Genomic DNA, 21291 nt, shown 5'->3' on the forward strand with positions numbered 1-21291 from the left:
AGTGGACTGACCAAAGGGTTGCAGGTTCCATTCCGGTCAAGGGCAGTACCTGGTTACAGGTTCAATCCCTGGCCTCCAGTATGGGAGGCAACCAAATCAATGTATCCTTCTCACATGGATGTTTCTCCCTCCGCCCCCCCCCCCCTTTCTAAAAATTAATGGAAAAAATCTCAGGTGAGGATTAACAACAAAAAGAACCTTGCCCTGGCCAGTTTTGCTCAGTGGTTAGAGCGTCCGCCTGCAAACCAGGGACCCGGGTTTGGTTCCAGCTAAGGGCATGTACCTGGGTTGCAGTTTGTCCCTGGCCCGGTTGGGGTCTTGTGGGTGGCAACCAGTCTATGTGTCACTCTCGCATCGATGTTTTTCTCTTTTTCTCCTTCTCTCCCTCCCGCTCTATCTGAAGATGAATGCAAAAAAAAACCCCCCCAAAAACCTTCATGTCCTTGCGAAACAGGGTCGTTTTGAACTTGGAGCAAGGTGCCCCCTGGAGTTAGCCTCCCACCCTTTCACAGAAACTGGAAGGGATGTGATCTCCTTTGTTGTCTTCATTTTAGAGATGGCCCCCAGGACTTTGAGAATGACATTCCTGGGTTGGGAGAGTTCGGGGATGTTTGAGCAAAGCAAGGCTAGTGTGACTAAAGTGGTACAAGTTGGATAAATGGAGACAAACTGTGTAGAACTTTGTCGCCCATTGTAAAGAGGTTGTAGTATGTAAAGCGTATTAAGTATACTTTGGATTGCCCTGGCCAGTGTGGCTCAGTTGGTTGGGTGCTGTCCTGTGCACCAAAACGTCACTGGTTTGATTCCCGGTCAGGGCACATACCTGGGTTACAGGTTCAATCCCTGTCGGGCACATATGGGAGGCAACTGATCGATGTTTCTCTCACATCAATCTCACTCTCTCTCAAAATTAATAAGCATGTCCTTAGGTGAGGATTAAAAAGAAAAAAAGCATGCCCTGAATACCTGTTGTTATAAGAAACTTACTTCAACCCTGGCCGGTTTGGCTCAGCGGTTAGAGCATTGGCCTGCAGTCCAGAGAGACCCAGGTTCGGTTCCCGCTAAGGGCGCGTACTTGGTTGCATTTTGTCCCCGGCCTTTGATGGGTTGTGCGGGTGGCAACAGCTCGATGTGTCCCTTTCATGTCGATGTTTCTCTCTCTCTCTCCCCCTCCCACTCTATCTGAACAAAAGATGGAGAAATGTCCTCGGGTGAGGATAAAAAAAAACCCTTCAAATTAATAATATAAATAAGGTTGAAAATACAATTTTAATACCAGATAAAGCATGCTTCACAAGCAAAGCAATGAACAGAAGTAAAATAAGACACTCCACAATGATAAAAGGGTTAATACACCAAGACGACATAGTGATCCTAAATGTGTATGCACCAAACGAGACAGTTTAGAAATACATGAAGTTAAAACTGCTAGTACAGAGGAACAGATAAATCCACAATTATACTGCAGTACTTCAATACCGCTCTTTCAGCTTTTCATAGGAATGTTAGACAAGAAAATCAGCAAGGACATGGAAAATCTGAATGACACCTCCAACAGAATGGGACAGACATTTATAGAAACCACACCCAATGAGAGCCGAACACATTCTTTTCAGGCAGCAATACAGAACATTCAAGAAGATAAACCAAATCGTGGGCCAAAAAAAAAAAAGACTTCGGCCCTGGCCGGTTTGGCTCAGCGGTGAGAGTGTTGGCCCATGGACTGGAGAGTCCCGGGTTTGGTTCCTGCTAAGGGCACATGCCTCGGCTGCAATTTGTCCCCAGCCCCAGTTCGGGTTGTGCGGATGGTGGCCACTTGATGTGTCTCTTTCACATGGATGTTTCTCTCTCTCTCTCTGGCTCCCTCTCTCCCTCCTGCTCTATCTGGAGATAAATGCAAAAAAAAGTCCCAGCGCTGGCCGGTTTGGCTCAGCGGTTAGAGCATTGGCCTGCGGTCCAGAGAGACCTGGGTTCAGTTCTCGCTAAGGGCATGTATCTTGGTTGCAGTTTGTCCCTGGCCCTGGTTGGGGTTGTGTGGGTGGCAGCCACTCGATGTGTACCTTTCATGTCGATGTTTCTCTCTCTCTCTCTTCCTCTCCCTCCCTCCCACGCTATCTGAACAAAACATGAAAAAATGTCCTCCGGTGAGGATTAAAAAAAAAAATCATAAAAAAAAAAAGTCCTCATGTGAGGATTAAAAAAAACGAACTTTAAATCAATAACCTCAGCACCAACCCCCCACCCCAAAATACAAATAGCAAAATACAACCAAAGCAAAGTAGAAGAAAGGATATAATAAAGCCTTGGCCAGTTTTGCTCAGCGGTTAGAGCACTGGTTTGAGCACTGGTTTGTGGACCAAAGGGTCGTGGGTTTGATTCCCAGTCAAGGGCATGTACCTGGGCAGCAGGTTCAATCCCCGGCCCTGGTCGGGGTTGTGTGGCAAGCAAGCAATTGATGTCTCTCCCTCACATCGATGTTTTGCTCTCTCTCTCCCTCTCTTCTGCTCTACCTAAAAATCAATGTAAAAATATCCTCTGGTGAGGATTAGCAACATCAAAAAGTATATAACAAAGATCAAAAGTAAAATTAAAAACAGAAAGGTAATAGGGGAAAATCAACAGTATAAAGTGCTGGTTTTTCAAAATGATCAATGAAATTGATAAATGTCTAAGAAGGTTGACATATTTCAAAAATCAGGAATAAAATGAGAACAAGTACAGATTCTGCTGCCATTAAAAAGATAAATTACTTCAACCAGGACTACAAACAAAATAGAAAATTTAGATGAAATGCAACAATTCCTTGAAAATGACAAACTATTCAATTTATCCAATATGAAATATATATTCTCAATTGTTCCATATCTACCCAAACCAGACAATGACAGTTTTTAAAAAGAAAAAAGAATGAGAACTACACAGTATCACTCAAGAAATTAGAAAACTTTTCCAACAAAATATATTCAAATTGAATGCTTTAATATGGTATATAAAAAGAATTATACTCCACAACCAAGTGGGGTTTATTGCAAGAATGCAAGGCTAATTCAATATTCAAAACTCAACATAATATCATAATATCAACAGGTTATAGAGGAAAAGTCAGATGATCATATCAATTGATAAAGATAAAGCATTTGACAAAATTCAGTACTTATTCATAATAACAAAAATCTCAGCAAATTAAGAGGGAAACTTTCTAAATTTGATGAGAAAACTATGAAAACTTACAGATATTGTACTTAATGATGAAAAACTGAATACCCCCCTCCCCCAAGTATCAGGACCAGTCAAGGATGTCCTTTCTTACTATACTACTCCTATTCAATATCATACTGTAAGTCCTAGCTAGTGCAATAGGAAAAAAAATAATAGTGCCCTGGCCAGTGGTTAGTGTCAGCCCTTGGACTGAGTCGCAGGTTTGATTCTGACCAAGGGCATGTACCTCAGTTGCGATTCATCCCTGGCCCTGGTCAGGGTCATGTGGGAGGCAACCTGTTGATGTCTCTTTCTCTCCCTCCCCCACATTCTATCTGAAGATAAATAGAAAGATATTTTCTGGTGAGGATTAAAAAAAAAAAAAAAAAAAAGAAATAATAGGTATACAAATTGGGAAGGGAGAAATAAAACTATTTGCAGCTGACATTTCTAGGTAGAAAATCTCAAGGCTTCTATCCAAAGAAATGGCTAATAAGTGAGTTCGGCAAGGTTGCAGGATACCAAAAAACTATTACATTTCTGTGTACTACCAAAGACTGTGTGGAAAATTAAAATTAAAAAATCAATGCCACTTACTATCACTCAAAAAAAATCTAGAAATGTATCCTAACAAAAATTTTCAGAACCTGTATACTGAAATTTATAAAATGCTAATGAAATAAATCAAGAATTACTTAAATAAATGTAGTGTATCATGTATTTGTTCATGATGCCGGTTCTCAAACTGACCTACAGTGCAAATCAATTTCTATCAAAATGAGAGTAAAATTTTTTTTAAGAACTAGGAAAAGCTAAGTCAATTTCAAATAATATAAACAGAAGAATCACTTTACTCAATTTTAAAATTTACAGTCTAGCTACAGAAATAAAACAATAAACTGGGATAAAGAGTTTTAGGTTTTACAACCACATAAAAATTATTTGTTTTACAGAAATCAAAGCCTTAATCTTTGTCTTAGTTGGTACAATAAAGAATTTCCATTCATATGTGTGTATCCTTCCATTCATATGTGTACCCTTATCTTCTTAAATACTCCCCCTTCAACTGTCTAAATTCTCCTGACAATGGAAAGCAATGAATATATACAAAACACATAAGGATCTAGGCCCTTCGCCCCACAAACAACATTCTCCTTGCCCCAAGTAAACTAGGTAATCCATGACAAAGTGCTGTAGGCTTAACAGAAAAGTCTCATTGCGTTTTCTAAGTTTCCTCCTTCTTTAAAAATAAAAATTCCTGAGATACAATGTAAACTAAGTAAAAAGATGGAGGTGGAGGTTTTCCTTGGTGCACAATATGGCTGGTCTCGCCCTCATAAATTCTCAGCTGCAGAATAAGGCTCTAGGCTGGGTCAATTTCTAAAATGTGTCTTCATGTGACAAGTAATGATCTGGACAAAAAGGTTTTCTCACAGTGAAGATGCTTGTGGGGTTTCTCTTTGGTATGTACAATCGGATGCTGTGGTAGATGTTTTCTCTGGCAAAAGATTTTCCTCAGTGTTTACATTAAAAAAGTCTTTCCCCAGCAGGAGTTCTCGGAGAGTGAGTGCAGTCTGCCCACTTGTGAAGGGTCTTTCCACTTGTGTTACACTGACAGGGTTTCTCCCAGAATGCATCCTTTGATGCTGAGTGAGAGATGAGCTGCGACTGAAGGCCTTTCCACACTCACTGCACTTATAGGGCTTCTCTCCAGTGTGGATAATGGCATGTCGAATGAGGTTAGTGCTCCAGCAAAAGGATTTCCCACACTCCATGCACTCATAGGGCTTCTCTCCACTGTGAATCCGCTGGTGCCTCGTGAGGCCTGACCTGCGGTTAAAGGCCTTCCCACACTCACTGCACTCATAGGGCTTCTCTCCAGTGTGGATGCTGAAGTGCCGAATGAGGTCTTTCCTGGTGCTAAAGGCTTTCCCACATTCTTTACACTCAAAAGGTTTTTCTCCAGTGTGGGCCCTCTTATGCAAGATAAACGTGGAGCAGTGAGTAAAGGCCCTACCACATTCGGTACACACAAAAGGCTTCTCTCCAGTGTGGATCCGCTGGTGCCTCTTGAGGTACGACCTGTGGTTGAAGGCCTTCCCACACTCGAGGCACTCAAAGGGCTTTTCCCCAGTGTGGATGACATAGTGGTGAATGAGGGCAGCACTCTCACAGAAGGCTTTCCCACACTCACTGCACTCATAGGGCTTCTCCCCAGTGTGAGTCTGCTGGTGCCACATGAGGTATGACTTGAGTTTGAATACTTTTCCACACTCGAAGCACTCATAGGGATTCTCACCACTGTGGACAATGTGATGTCGAAGAAATCCTGGCCTATGTCGAAAAACTTGCCCACATTCTTTGCACACAAAAGATTTTTCTCCAGTGTGTCTCCTTTTATGCAAGACAAAATTGGAGCGGTGGGTGAAGGCCTTTCCACATTCGTTGCACTTATAGGGCTTTTCTCCACTGTGAATCCGCTGATGTTGTGTAAGGTATGACTTGCGGTTGAAGGCCTTCCCACACTCCATGCACTCATAGGGCCTCTCCCCTGTGTGGATCATGTGGTGTTGAAGGAGGTGCGTGCTCTTAATAAACGTTTTCCCACACTCTGTACATTCATAGGGTTTCACTCCAGAGTGAATCTTTTCATGTCCCGCAAGAAGATGTTTCTTGTTAAAAACTTTCCCACATTCATTACATTTAAAGATATTTTCCTCTTCCTGAATCATGTGATCTTTACTTAATTCACGTAGGTCATGGTCAAGGAAACCACCTCCTGGAGGGGTTGGCTCCTGCGCAATCCTCGCACACTCACCATCAGCTGTCCCTAAGCCACCATGTTCAGGGCTTCCAGGGAGCTTCTCCCCTGGGGGGTCTATCCCTGGTCTCAAGTGGCCTTCCTGTAGGGAAACTTCCGATGGGCCATCCCAATCCTTGGTTTGGTCCACTTGGGAATTCCCTGGAATTTTTTGTGTTAGTTGTTCCTGGAATGAGAATCTCTCAGAGAGGGTTGGCTCACAAGTGGTAGGCTCTGTGCTCTTGAGCTTTTCTCTGTCACCTGAAAAAATCGAATACACAAAAAGGCCTGTTAGCAATGTCAACACAGAAGAAACAAAATCAGCACTTCAGTGAAAGACATGAAGATGAGAATAGTGCTTCTGGGTGTGCTATATTTTGCTACCTCTGAATCCCAGAAATGCAATCTCTTTCTGTTCTGGTCCCTGGACTGTTGACACCTAGAAGCCTGGCTGGATGATGAGAGGACAGAGTATCTGGAGTGGAGACACTGCCACAATTCCAGACTAGACATGGCTGTACAGAATAACAATGATGCTGTGTTCTGAGTCTCACATTGCTACATGAACACTTGGAAAGGGTATCTAATGCAGCCCCGATGGAAGACAGCAAATGTATAATGCAAAATTAACTACCCACAAAGAGAAGTATTATCTTTGTCCCACCTCTAAGGAAGTAACCTCTGAATTCTGGGTATTTCCAGAAAGACAGAAGTGTTTTGGTTATTCATGGAGGCTCCTGGAAACATATGTGATAGTTTATTAGGGGCCCCTAGATAGTTTATGGTAAGGAGATGACTCAGAGTAAGGTCTGGCTATATCAGAAAGACCAACCATGCAATTAGAAAGTTGGAGCTTTGCCTGGCCAGTGTGGCTCAGTGTTTGAGCACTGACTCATGCACCAAGAAGTCACCGGTTCAATTCCCGGTCAGGACACATGCCCAGATTGTGGGCCTGATCCCCAGTGGGGGCCATGCAGGAGGTAGCCAATCGATATTTTCTCTCATTGACGTTTCTCTCTCTCCCCCCACATCCTCTCTCTCTAAAATCAATAAAGAAAAGATATTTTAAAAAAAGAAATAAAATTGGAGCTTTGAGCCATGACACATCAGCTGGGCTCCTGGAAAGGAAAAGAGGGCTGGAGATTAAGTCCCACTAGCAAAGACTCAGTGACTTCTCAATGAAAATCTGTATACTGAAGGCTCCAGTGAGTTTCCTGGGTGGGCAATCCTCTGTGCTCACACTGTCACACATTGATATCAGGAGGTAAGGAATACTGAGGACATGGAATCTTTGTATTAGGAACACTTACAGCCCCACATTCCTCACCTCTTCTAATCTGCATCCTTTTTAAAAAAAATATGTCTTTATTGATTTTTTAGAGAGTGAGGTAGAAACATCGATGTGAGAGAGAAACATCAATCAGCTGCCTGTGCCCTGAATGGGAATAGAACCAGGACCTCTCAGTCCATGAGACCATGCTCTATCCACAGAGCCACACCAGCTAAACTAATCTGTATCCTTTAAAAGATAATAGTGAATATAGTGGGTTTTAGGGAGTTTTCTGAGTCTTTCTAACCAATCATCAAACTTGAGGGTGGTTTGGGGAAATCCCTGAATTTGTAGCTAGTGTCAGAAAAACTTGGCAGACATGGCAGTCTTGAGTTCTGTGTTCTTCACCCTTAGTTTGGCTAATGCTGTGGAAGAAAAATCAGGGTTTTTCAATGGGAGGTGCCCATGATATGAGTCCAACTGGCACCATAACAGCTTCCACAAAGAGAAAGTGGGAAGGGCACTGCAGAGCATGAGTGGATGGTGTTGAGGAGAAGCCTGGGACGATGAGGATTCCAGGAATACAGTGGAACACAGTCTGGTATGCCTGAGGAACAGTTTGGTGATGAATGGCAAAAGACACCTGATCCATATGGAGAAAATTACAATGTTAAAGACAAGGTTTATCAGTAAAAGATCTGATCATAAAAAACCAACAATGCTATCCAAGTGAATATATAAATTCAATACAATTCCCTATCAAGTGCCAACTGAGTTACCACAGAACCTGATGGTCTGGCTGTGGATTTGCATGAAAGACCAGAGTAAGAATAGGAGTATGAGGAGAAGGACACTTACCTCATGAGATACTACTACTAGGAAATTATAGATTTTAAGACCTGGTAGTACTGGCACAGAGAGAAGACAAACAGGCGTTGAAAAGAGAAGAGAGCTCAGGAAATACACTCACAATATACAGGGCTTTGCAGGAGGCAGGGGAGCTGAGTGGTAAAAGCAGAGAATATATAATAAAAGGAGATGGAAAAATTGGTGACATGTGGAAATGACAAAACTGGTTACACTACCTCAGATGAAAGAGTTAAATATCGAATGCCAAGTTTTAAAACTTCTAAAATAAAATAAGAGTATCTTTTAATACTGGGGGGGTACAACCAAGATTTTCATACAAGATAAAAAAAATTATTAATCATACAAGAAATGTCATTAAATTAGACTACACTAAAATATGATCCTGTAGGCAACAAGGTATATTTTAAAGAGAGTGAAAAGACAAAATTAAAAAATAGGAAATTATGTCTGCAGCATCTAGATATAAGTATCTAGAATGTACTTAGAAACCCTGTAAGTCAAAAAGCAAGCAAGGTAATAGAAAAACAGGCATTTACTATGAAAATGGCATTTCAAAGAGGAAACACAAACTGGCCAACAATCACATGAGAAGGTGCTAAAGAAAGTGAGACACAATTGTGTGTCCACTTGATAAGCAAAAAGTAAGGAGTCTCAGAATAGCAAATACCAGTCAAGACATGATCAATGGAAACTCTACTGTTTCCTGGGAGAAGTGTAAACTGGTATAGAGTGTTTAAATTTTTTTAAATTGATTTTAGAGAGGGAGAGGGAACGAGAGATAGAAACATTGATGAGAAAGAACATCAACTGGCCACCTCCTGCATACCTCCAATGGGGACCTGGAATCAGGCCCCCAACCTGGGCATGTGCCCTGATCAGGAATCGAACCAGCAACCTCTCTCAACCACTGCACCACACCGGACAGGCTGGTATAGACTTTTTAGAAAACACTGGCCACTGTTGTGTAAAATTAAAATCTGCATAGCCTATAACCCAAGCATTTACTCTAAGAAACGTCAAAGACACTCAAACCAGGACGAGGTGATCTATACTCATAAGTGGAACAACAAATTGACGTGTCTGTCCGTCTCTCTCTCCCTCTCTAAAAACAAAGACAAACAACAAAAAAAGATGCAAAAAAAAATGAAATGCCCCAGAGAGTAGATGAATACAATGTGAGACAAGCATTATTTGTTATTTTCTTCAACTATAAGGACCTTGAGCATATTTTTTTTTAAAATATGTTTTTATTGATTTGAGAGAAAGAGGAAGGCAGAGGGAGAAACATTTATCCGAGAGAGAAATATCGATCGGATGCCTCCCCTATGCACCTTGATCAAGGACCAAACCTACGACCCAGGCATGTGCCCTGCCTGGGAATCAAACTAGTGACCTTTCAGTGCACAGGACAATGCTCAACCCACTGAGACCCACACCAGCTAGGGCACCTTAAGCATATTTTTCTGTTGAGTAGAGAAAGGATGAAGTTACCAAAAGAAAAAGGATGAAATTACCAAAAGAGAAAAAAAAACAACTACTGCACACAAGTAAAGGATACAAACAAAGGAAGAATTTCCATGAAGAGGTGTGATCTAGAATTGTTCAGGAATTGTCTGTGGTTGGGGGCAAGACCTCTCCCACCAGGAGGAAGAAGCTGCACATGCGAGTGGGAGGGGTGAGGAGCAAGCAATGGACGGAGGCTGACTTTGTCTTTCAACGGGAAACCCTGCTAACACACTGGTGGCCACATGCTGAGACGTCTGTGGCTAGGGAAGTGGTCACTGTTTAGAACACAGTCTGAGCACCTGGGCAGCTCATGCAGGACACAGAGCTGACCCGGAGCACCAGCAGATGGAGACCAGTTAGGAGACTATTAGCATCCCCGAGGGCAAAGATGAAGAGAGTCTGAACTTGACTGTGGGATAGATCTGAAAGAAGTGCTGAATCGATGGGTTCAGGAGACGGATATGATGAAAAATGAACAGGACCAGGATGGCTTGGCGTAGGGATTGAAGGCAGTAGAGGGGTGAGTTATTCTCTAAGGCTACATCTAGTCTCTCACCTGCACAATGGCAGCACCACTTGCTGAAGCTGGGGGTGTGAGGGGAGTGGGCAATGTCACGGGTTCCTTGCAAGGCACTTTGGCTTTGGAAGCCTTTGAGACTTTCAAGTGGAGATGTGAGACTGAGGAGAGGGCAGAAGGCTTGGAACAGACTGAGGGGCTGTCAAAGGGGCTGCAGACACGCGCTCTCAGGCTGGCTGAGCAGCCCAAGGGACTAACAGAGGGTACAGAAATGACTACAGTGGCATGAAGCTTCATACGTGACATCCCAGTGCCCTCTGTAGCTCACATGTGGGACAGAGAAGTTCAGTGTCACCCTGAGATGTTACTAAACAGGAGGTATAGAAACAAGGCAGTGCCTATGTTTCTGATTGACACTCAGAGGATGAGGACAGAGTAAATACAGAGAAAGGAAGATAGAAACATCGATGGACTGCCTCCTGCATGCCCCCTACTGGGGATCAAGCCTGAAACCTGGGCATGTGCCCTGACCGGAAATCAAACTGGCACCTGTCAGTCCATGGGACAGCGCTCAATCCACTGAGCCACAAAGACACAATGGGATCATGATACTTTCACTATGGCAACAGAGCTGGTGATCAGCAAGCCAGGCTTTGAGGCCCAGACAGACCTTAGCTTGTACACCTCTGTCCTCCATGAGGTCAGAGGGCCCACAAGTCAAAGGGGTCCATGACTTTCAAACCACCAGACAGGCCACAATAAGAGTCTTCCCCAGGGATCCATAGACAGTGGTCTCCTGAACGTCTCAAGGGTGCAGGGTCTTCCATTTGCCCACAGCTTGGCTCCTACCTGGACAAGTGATTTGAGAGAGGTCTTTCTTCACCATCCTATGCTCCAGCTGGTAGATCAGCTCAGGTCTGGGGATAGGACACCCTGTTCATGCAGAAAGAAAGAAGACATAAGAAAACCAAAAAGTTATTAATTAAAAATTTATAAACCCGGCCAGTGTGACTCAGTGGTTGAGCCTTGACACATGCATCAAAAGGTCACCAGTTCAATTCCCGATCAGGACACATGTCCAGGTTGTGGGCCCAATCCCCAGTGGGGGGCATGCAGGAGGTGGCCAATTGAAGTTCTCTCTCATCAATGTTTCTGTCCCTCCCTCCCTCTCTTTCTAAATATCAATCAATAAAAAAAAATTATAAGCCCTCACCAGGTAGCTCAGTTGGTGAGAGCATCATCCTGATATGCCAAGGTTGCAGGTTTGATCCCTGGTCAGGGTACATACAAGAATCAACCAATAAATGCATAAATAAATAGAATAACAAACTGATGTTTCTTTCTAATTTATTTTTACTTTTACTTTTGAGAGAGAGAGGGAGAGAGAAGGAAAAATTGATGTGAGAGAGAAACATTAATTGGCTGCCTCCTGCACACAAGCCCACAACCCTGGCATGTGCCCTGACTGGGAAGCAAGCAGGGATCTCAGTTCAGAGGAAGACACTCAATCTACTGAACCATACCGATCGGGAGATGTTTCTTTCCTTCTCTCCCCCCAACCCCATCCCGTTCCTCTCTCTCTCAAATCAGTCAATAAATAAAAATTTATATAACAATTACATATAACGTAAGTATAAAAAACATATATGCTAAAAACTTTATATTAGAGTAACAGGGCACTGATTGGCTTTTCTGCCTCTATAACATAAGTTCTAAATTAACTTTAGAATTTGCTAAAATGTACCAATTGAAAAATTTCATGAACTTAATACTGGGACTCAAATCTAAGTTATAGTTGAGGGGGGTTCCAATAAATTTAAACATTGTACTCCCCAATCTTAAAAGGCAACTAAACAGTCCGGCCAGTGTGGCTCAGTGGTTGAGCGTTGACCCATGCATTAAAGAGGTCGCCATTTCAATTCCCGATCAGGGCACATGCCCAGGTTGTGGGCCAAATCCCCGGTCGGGGACATGCAGGAGGCGGCTAATTGATGTTCTCTCTCATTGATGTTTCTATCTCTCTCTCCCTCTCCCTTCCTCTCTCTGTAAAATTAAAAAAAAATTTTTTTTAATTTAAAAAGCAACTAAATAGGAAAAAAGGTATATGTCACTTTAACTGTAGCCTTGCCTAAATTTCCCAGTTGTAGTACCCATTGCCCCCAAATATCCCATATTGGGTACAGATGCTCTGACAAAATACATTATTAAAATAAAATTTTGGCACCTATAAACTGGAAAAATGAGACCCCACAAACCCCACGATAGTTAATATGGCCCAATGTAAGTTGAAAAGTGCCTTTGGGGAGTAAAACTTATTATATAAAACCTAAATAGTAAAGGGGTGATTATCCTCTCACTGACCCATCTAACAGCCCAGGTGTACCTAAAAATAATAAAAGGCAACACACTGTGGTCTCATTCACCAGGGTCTCTATTATGGAATGAATTGTGCCCCCTAAATTTCATGTTAAGCCCCAACCCCAATGTGATTGTACCTGCAGACAGGGCCTTTGAGGAGGTTAAATGAGGTCACAGGGTGGGGCCCTAGTCTGGTAGGACTGGTGTCCTTATAAGAGGAAAAAGATGGCCTCTTCCAGCCACAAAGGAAAGGCCAGGTGAGGACACAGCAAAAAGGCAACCAGGAAGAGAGTGTCTCCAGAAACAGGTTTGCTGGCACCTTGATCTAGGACTGCCAGTCTCCAGAATTGTATGAACATAAACAAATGTCTGTTGTTTAAGCCACAAAGTAATGGCTGCTCAAGCTGACTAATACAGTCCACACACCCAGTATCCAATATTAGTAAAATTACCAACAGTATCCAATCAGCAGCCAGCAATTATTTGGCATTTAAGATTTTGCTGATATGCCCTCTTCAGTGTCTATTTCAACAACCTCTCAGCAATGTCTGAAGGGAAACAATCATCCTTTTCCAGGTTACCCCTGGGGCAGCTCAACAGCTCTGCTATTGCACACGACCCTGGCAATACTGCACAGACCTTCCTCCTGGAACACAGACAGGACGCTACAATGATGACAACCTTGTCCAAGGTAACTTTGAGCCTAACATCTTTTTTTAATCCTCACCTGAGGACATTTTTTTCCATTTTTTGTTCAGATAGAATGGGAGGGAGAGAGAGGAAGAAAGATAGAGAAACATCGACGTGAAAGGAATACATCGAGCCCTGGCCAGTTTTGCTCAGTCGTTAGAGCGTCAGCCTGTGGTCCAGAGAGACCCAGGTTCAGTTCCTGCTAAGGGCACGTACCTCGGTTGCAGTTTGTCCCTGGCCCTGGTTGGTCGTGCGGGTGGCAGCCACTTGATGTGTCCTTTTCACATCGATGTTTCTCTCTCTCTCTTCCTCTCTCTCTATCTGAACAAAAAAAATGGGAAAATGTCCTCGAATGAGGATAAAAAAACAAAACAAAAACACCCTCATGTCCTGGCCAGTTTGGCTCAGCAGTTAGAGCGTCGGCCTGTGGACTGAAGAGTCCCAGGTTCGGTTCCCACTAAGGACACATACCTCGGTTGCAGTTTGCCCTGGCCACGGTTGGGGTCGTGTGGGTGGCAACCACTCAATGTGTCTCTCTCTCTCTCTTCCTCCCCCTCTCCCTTCCGCTCTATCTGAAGATAAGTGCAAAAAAAAAAAACAAAAAACCCAAAACATATCCTCAGGTAAGGATTAAAAAATATAAGTAAACACACACACACACATACACTGATTTGCCCTGGCTGGTTTGGCTCAGCCGTAGAGCATTGGCGTGTGGGTCTGATTTCCGGTTAAGGGCATGTACCTGGGTTGCAGGTTTGATCCTCGACCCAGATCAGGGTCGATGTTTCTCTCTCTCTGTCTCTCTCCCCCTCTCTCTCTTCCATTCTATCTAACAGGTGAGGATTAACAAACAACAACAAATATGTTAAAAATACTGTTAAACAGTCACTCCCATTAGTGCCCTCACAGCCTCCTCTACTGCAGAGGCACTGACAACCTCTTCTGCCTCCTGGAGTCTGAGCCACTATGACAGCCTAGGTTGTCCAAAGGCTTCTAATGAAAGAAACCATCCCCATCAGCCTCTTACTAGACACCATCAGAACAGAGACCAACTATATACACTAAACTTTCCTGAAAAGAGAGGCTCTCACTTACCCCAAGCCTCTGAGCCTCCACAGCTGGGTGCCCATTATGCTTTGGGTCACAAGGTTGGCAGAGCTCCCCAGGCCTTGAGACACAACGGAACCCAACCTGGGCCCTCTGGTATATTCCACCTACAGGAAGGGTAGCCTTCCCTCTGCTTAGCCCCTTGTCAGATGCCACAGTGCTGAAAGTCACCTCTCCCTCAGAGCCCCTGGCTACCTGGGGAGCCCCTGAGATTAACTTAGTGAACAGCAATGCAAGCTCATGGACTATAAGACATTACCAGCCATCACAGAGATGGAGCTCAGTGAGTTGTACTGCTTTCAATCTTTAGCCAGAATGTCCTAGATTAAAAATAAAAATACCTTTTGTTTCCTTATAAAAAGCCCCTTTCCACCACACCAGAGTTCTCGTTAAGATGATTTTTGGAAAGCCCCTAAGGTGACTGGATACCAGGGGAACCAACCACCAGATGAGATGATTAGAACATCAGCCCCACCCCTCACCTTGATGGAGGGGACAGGGTTGGAGATTGAGTTCAATCCCCAATGGCCAATGAGGAGGCTTCCACAAAAAACCCTAACTGAAGTGGCTTGCTGGTGAGCACACTGAGTCACCCCTATAACTGAAATCCTGTAGGTACAAATCAACAGAGTGGGGATGCTGTGGGAATTAAATGAGTGGACCATGAACAGTGCTGAGGGGAACCTGAGCTCTTCCTAAATGTGAGTTTTCTCACATTTCTTCAAAAAAGGAATCCTGGCCCTGGCTGGTGTGGCTCAGCAGGTTGGAGCATCATCTGGTGAACTGCAAGGTCATGCATGGGTTTGATTCCAGGTCAGGGCACATACCCAGGTTTCGGGTTCAATCCCCAGTTGGGATGCATATGGGAGGAAACTGATCGATAATTTTCTCTTACAACGATGTTTCTCTCTCTTGGGTGAAGATTTTAAAAAAAGGAAGCAAGCAGTGGCAGGCGGGCGCATGGCCAACCGGCGCGATGAGTGGGGCCAAGGCAGCGCTGGGGACAGTGGGACGCAGCAAGTGGACGGGTTGCCCCTGCTGCCCAAGAGCTTGAGTGGGCTGCTGCACTCAGTGCACTGGCACTGCTTCACAAGGAGATGGTCAGCCTCCGACAGCTGGACATGTCCTTGCTCTGCCAGCTGTACAGCCTCTACGAGTCCATTCAGGAATAAAAGGGAGCCTGCCAGGCAGCATCCAGCCCGGACTGCACTTATGCCCTGGAGAATGGCTTCTTCGATGAGGAGGAGGAATATTTCCAGGAGCAGAGCTCCGTCCAGGATGGGAGGGACCCGTCCCTGTCCGCCTCCTCCCTCTCCAGCAGAGGCTGGATTCTGGATTCCATCTAGACTCTAGAGGGTCTCCAGAAGGAGGCGCTCACTCCTGGACACGCAGCCAGCACTTGCTTCTCCTACAAGAAGGCGCCTCTGCTCCTCCTTGGGGGCAGTTCCCAGGCCCGTGGGACCAGTGCGCCAGTTGTGTAGGCAGGGAGCTCTCCACGGACTCCTGGTGGTGGTCTGTTTTGATGGCCGAATTCCTGCTTTGGTGATTTAGAGGTGCTCAGCAGTATCCTTGATACCGTGTACCCAGGCACTCATGCCAGGACTCAGAATGAGAATATGACAAGAGGACCCCCGAGAAGATCCTCATGGGTGTTTCCTGCGAAACATCTTCTAGCAAGTTGCTTCCTGACAGGTGGTAGATGGGCTTGCCTCCAGTTTGCGATGTATGGAACATCTCCCTGCTCCCTTCCTTTAGCAACCTTTTTTATTTTAATCCTTACCCGAGGACATTTTTCTACTTTTTGTTCAGAGAGAGTGGGTGGGGAAAGAGAGGAAGAGAGAGAGAAACATCGATGTGAAAGGGACACATTGAGTGGCTGCCACCCGCACGACCCAACCAGGGCCGAGACGAACTGCAACCAAGGTATATGCCCTTAGCGGGAACCGAACCCGAGACCGCCGGCTGACGCTCTAACCGCTGAGCCAAACTGGCCAGGGCTTGGCAACCTTTTTTTGCTGTTTTATGAGCTTTTCGAGCTTCCAGATTGAGCTTTATTTATTTGTAAGCTGCATTACTGTCTGGATGACTCAGTGAAAGCTTTTTACTAAAAAAGTAAACATTTCGGGTCACACAAAATAAAAACACAAGCAAACAAACAAAAGGAATCCTGCATCATTCTGGGAAATGGGAAACCCAGAGTCACTTTCCTTGATAGCAGGTGACTGTGAAAATTCAGCAATGAAATCAAAACCATGGTAAGTCCCAGGGAGGTCATGCTGCAGCCAGCACAGGGCTGCAAGCCTGAGGCTACTCTGTCTGTTGAAAAGGCAAAAGTAGCATCTGTTTCAGGGTAGAGATGCATTAGGTGTGTAACATTCAGCACTAAACCCAGGCTTTCCATCAAAAACAATAAGGAAATAAGAAGAAACAAGGGCTAGACCTTCCTCCGGGTGCTTGTTGATGCCAGCTAATCAAGTGTCCTCGCACTCTCTGGAACAGGGTTTGCCAACCTGGCAGACTATTTCAGTCAAGAAAATGCTCTGACAAGAGGCGGGGACAAATCTGTCCTGCACATTATGAGGATGTTTCGTGCATTCCTGGCTCCACCCACTGATGTCAGTGGTATGCACACCCCAGCTGTTAACAACCAAAAACATCTCCAGATATTGCTGAGTGTCTCTGGGAAGCACAATCATCCTGAGGTGAGAAACACTGGTTTAGAAGGTCATAAGTAGAATGACAAAAAGTGAGATTAGGAAGATCCCCTATTAGGCCTTAGTCTGGACACAGTACTGAGGTGGTGGGGCCTGTGCTGCTGTATGAAAAGGTTGGAGTGCCCAACACTCTGCAGGCAGACAGAACAGCAAGCCCACATCAAGTGTGCCTTGGGATGAGCTGGAAGCCAGCCCAGCTGGAGCAGAGTGAGCTCAGAAAAGCTTGGGGCGGGGGGGAGCACAGGGGGCCAGACAGAGGACCCTTTATTTGAAAAACTTTCTTTACAAAATACTTAATCTACCGAACTTTTCTAATTTTGCCTTATTTCTTACTCACACAAAACATAATTCCAGTTCTGTAAAAACAGGCATGCCTTATGCTAAGCCCTGGATTTTCAGCCCTCCTTTACCTCGAGCTGAGTGGTCTACAGAAATCATCTTCAGAGGACCACTTAAGCTGGTTTTTCTTTTTTTTTTTTTTTTTTTTTTTTTTTTTTTTAAATCCTCATCCGAGGACATTTTTCCATTTTTTGCACAGACAGAGTGGGAGGGAGAGAGAGGAAGAGAGAGAGAGGGAAACATCGATGTGAAAGGGACACATCGAGTGGCTGCCACCCGCACGACCAACCAGGGCCGGGGACAAACTGCAACCGAGGTACATGCCCTTAGCGGGAACCGAACCCGGGTCTCTCCGGACCGCAGGCGGATGCTCTAACCGCTGAGCCAAACCGGCCAGGGCAAGCTGGTTTTTCTTAACCCTGGCACTCTTGACATGTGGGCTGAACAATTCCTTTTTAAAAACATATATATTTTTTATTGTTTTTAGAGAGAGAAAAAGGGAAAGGAAGCGAGACAGAAACATCAATGAGAGGGAACATCAATTGGCCACTTCCTACATGCCCCCCAACCGGGGATCGGGCCCACAACCTGGACATGTGCCCTGACTGGGAATCGAACCGGTGACCTCTTGATGTATGGGTCAAAGCTCAACCACTGGGCCACACTGGCCAGGCTGGACAATTCTTTGTTGAAGGCACTGTCTCATCCACTGCAGGATGTAGTAGCATCTCTAGACTCTGCCCAACAGATGCCAGTACCACCCATACCTCAGCTGTGACAATCAGAAGTGGCCACAGACACTGCCAAATGTTTCCTGGGGGACACAATTGCCAACTGTTAAGCACCGGGGACTTAGGAAGTAAGAGACCTTCGTTAAGATACAACAGCATAAAGAAAGCCCATAACCAAAATCTGTGTTTAGAACGATACCTAGTGGCAAGGAGGGCAAAGGCCTCCTGGGGACCTGCCCGATTCACCCTCTTTTGGGAGAACATCCTATCACTCACAGCTCTGACAACTGGCCTGTAGGGGACACTTGAGCCAACCAGGCTCATTAAGTCAGATCCCTCTCCAGAATGTGAAATGAGAACCTCAGACAGAGGCCAGTCAGTGCTGGGCACAGAGGTGAGAGCTCCAGGGACGTATGGGTTCAGGTGGCAATTGCTACTTTAAGGAGGCCCCAGAGAGCCCAGCAGCAAAGAAAGAGAAACAATATAAACATGCAAAAAAGTAGAGACAAGGAATATGGGAGCCACAGAGAGCAAGGACTGAGGTGGCCAGTCCTGTCACAAAATCACTGAGGAGAAGCAGCCGTTCTGAAGAGTGTGACATGAACAAATCCAGAGAGAGAAGCCAGGACAAGAGACCCAGGAGCCAGGGCATAATCCTGGTGGTTCTCAGTCCCAATATCAGTCCTTCCAGGGCCCAACTGGACATCCTGTCTTTGGGTTCTACACAATGACCTCGTTTCCTTCCACCACTTTCTAGGAACCAGAGGAAACCTGTTTCTTACTCAAGAGACACATGGAAACTAGGCCAGAAAAGGCAAGTCTAGAAAATGACTGAGGCTGTGGAAAGAAGGAACTAGGGCTCCTGCATAAAGAAAGCCCATAACCAAAACCTGTGTTTAGAACAATACCTAGTGGCAAGGAGGGCAAAGAGACCTTCTCCATCAGCCAGGTCTGGAGCCATATGGTGGAATAAGAAAGTGGCAGATGTCCCCACGGCAGTGGAGAGAACTTACCCAGAGACACCAGGAGCCTGCAGTTTTCCAGCATCACCTCCTGGTACAGCGTCCTCTGGGCAGGGTCCAGCTGTCCCCACTCCTCCTGGGTGAAAGTCACGGCCACATCCTCAAAAGTCACAGACACCTGAACAGTCAAATATAGGTTGTAGAGTTAGTTGGCTGGCCTTGGAGCTGTTGGATGAGAGCCTCAGAAAGAATGATCATCTGTGTCATGGCAAAGCTGCAGACATCAAGGCCCAAAGCACCAAGCATCCCCTGAGGGCAGAGCTCTGTGCTGGGCTCAAGGAGGAGTGAGCAGTACTTTGAACATAATACAATAGTGTAGAAGAGAAGCCTCCTATGCAGTAGCCACTGTAAACTGACATAAAACAATGAAAATGACATGTGGATTGTGAGATGCAGACAAGGGCTCCAGGACGTCGGGGGAAGGTTGAAATAATGACAATGAAACCAATAATGGTATCAACAGATGTACCTGAGCTCCTGCAACTGCATGCCCCAAGCTGAGAACGCTACTTCCTGATTAAAGGGACCAAAAGTCCCCAGTTTGTCTCCTGTGGTTTGCATCCAAACCCTTAAAGCCTGACAGCTGCAAGCTGTGTTACCTTGGAGACATCACTTCGTTTCTCTGAGTCTGTTTCGGGATCAGTAACAATTCCCACTTCCCCAATCACATTTGTGACAGAAGTTATGCAGCACTCAGTGTGCTTTGGGATTTTTATTAACTCTCCCACAGCTCCTGAGGTAAACATGTCATCACTTCTGTGCCGCAGTCAGTGACCCCAGGGCTGAGGAAGTTCCACCGATTCCCCCAGAGTTTTAGGTCTACAGACCAAAGGCAATACTTGAACACAGGTTACTTCCACGGGGTCTAACAGAGTAACCTGAAGCTCCTCCACTATCAATGTGAATACGCAGTAAGGAGGCTGTGAAGCCTTTACACTCATTTTTGCTGTGAAACCCATTTCTGCCACCCTTAAAACTCTACCTGTAAGCAAGGACAGAGGAGCTAAGCCTCAGCACAGACTGCAGGAGAAACACCAGAAGGAGTGAAACCTACCCGGGCTATGTCCAGGCCTGGAGCAGCTCCCCACACATCCCCTGAATCTCCTGACTCCCAGGGGAGATCCCCCAAAGAATCATTAGCCTCTTTCCCTTCCTGAATCCTGACAGCAATGATCCCGGAAGCCAGGACATTTCAGGCCCAAAGAGTGCGAATGGCGAAGCATTAAGTTGGACTCACTAGGGCCTGTTGTGGCTGAGAATGGGTGACACCCAGCTAAAGACCATCCACTGTCAGCCTCCCAGACGTGTCTCGGCAGCTGAGGGAACCAGGGCACCCCTGACCCCGGGGCCTCCTTAAACAACCCATACACCTAGCCTTTGTCCGTGCACTTGTGCTTGGAAATCCCAGTTTCTCTCTGGCCCCAATGCCCAATGTCACCTGCTGGAGGAGGACAGGTGAGCAAGGGTGGATCCCTGGAGGACGCGGTGGGGGTTAGGATTCATAACAGGAGCCCTCGGGGAGATATCATCCATTCTTTCAGCACCTCAGGGACCCTCTGTCAGATACCCAACACCATTCAGGACCGGGGACCAATTAAGTGTCCGCCCAGGTCCATCTGCCAAAACACACGGCACCTGCCAAGTCAAAGCCGGCGGATGTCCCGGCTCCCAGCCCCGTCAGTTCCGAAATCACCGTCCGCTCACCTGCGTGTGGCGGATCGGCGACGCCGCCGCCGCCATCGTGCGCCCCTGGGGTTCGAGCGAGGCCAGGACAGGCGAGCACCCCAGTGTCCTCGTTGCACAGGGCACCGCCCTCGGCGATGGCCCGAGTGAAGGGCGGGCGCACAGGCCCCGGGAAGGCCGCGGCCCAGCCGTTGACCAGAGGACGCACCCGCAGTGGGGAGTCACGGCCGGGGCGCAGGCGCGGAGATGGGCCCTCTCCGCCAACCCTGCTCGGGAAGGAGAGCCGACAAGGAGCCTGAGGCGAAGCCCTGACCGCGCTCTCAACTCCTCAGATGCGTCCGGGACCGAGCCGCAGAGGCAAATGGCGTCGGCTGAGGAAAACCCGGAAGTCCCGCCCACGTACACGGGCTGCCGGAAATACTCCTGCCCTAGGCCGTCATTGGCCAGCGCCACGCTCCAACGCACAATGCACAGCCTTCTGGGTAA

General features: G+C 46.0%; 1 protein-coding gene across 1 annotated transcript; it reads right to left on the minus strand.

Annotated features, from left to right (window-relative positions):
* Nucleotides 1-3598: 3598 nt before the first annotated feature.
* LOC118638411 (zinc finger protein 264-like) lies at nucleotides 3599-21170 on the minus strand. The gene is made up of 4 exons (XM_036274217.1): nucleotides 20827-21170; nucleotides 19114-19240; nucleotides 11011-11094; nucleotides 3599-6259 (listed from the first exon to the last, which is right to left on the minus strand). Exons 1-4 carry the CDS (start codon nucleotides 20860-20862, stop codon nucleotides 4629-4631), a joined length of 1878 nt encoding a protein of 625 aa, XP_036130110.1. The 5' UTR covers nucleotides 20863-21170; the 3' UTR covers nucleotides 3599-4628.
* Nucleotides 21171-21291: the final 121 nt, after the last annotated feature.

The sequence above is a fragment of the Molossus molossus genome, unplaced genomic scaffold (genome assembly GCF_014108415.1).
Source record: "Molossus molossus isolate mMolMol1 unplaced genomic scaffold, mMolMol1.p scaffold_m16_p_21, whole genome shotgun sequence".
In the NCBI taxonomy this organism is placed as follows: Eukaryota; Metazoa; Chordata; class Mammalia; order Chiroptera; family Molossidae; genus Molossus; species Molossus molossus.

Coding starts and splice junctions, on each gene's coding strand:
- LOC118638411 (XM_036274217.1), bottom strand. CDS start 20,862: ATGGCGGCGGCGGCGTCGCCGATCCGCCACACGCAG. Junction 19,241..20,826: donor CGCCGATCCGCCACACGCAG/GTGAGCGGACGG, acceptor TTGACTGTTCAG/GTGTCTGTGACTTTTGAGGA. Junction 11,095..19,113: donor CAGGCTCCTGGTGTCTCTGG/GTAAGTTCTCTC, acceptor CTGCATGAACAG/GGTGTCCTATCCCCAGACCT.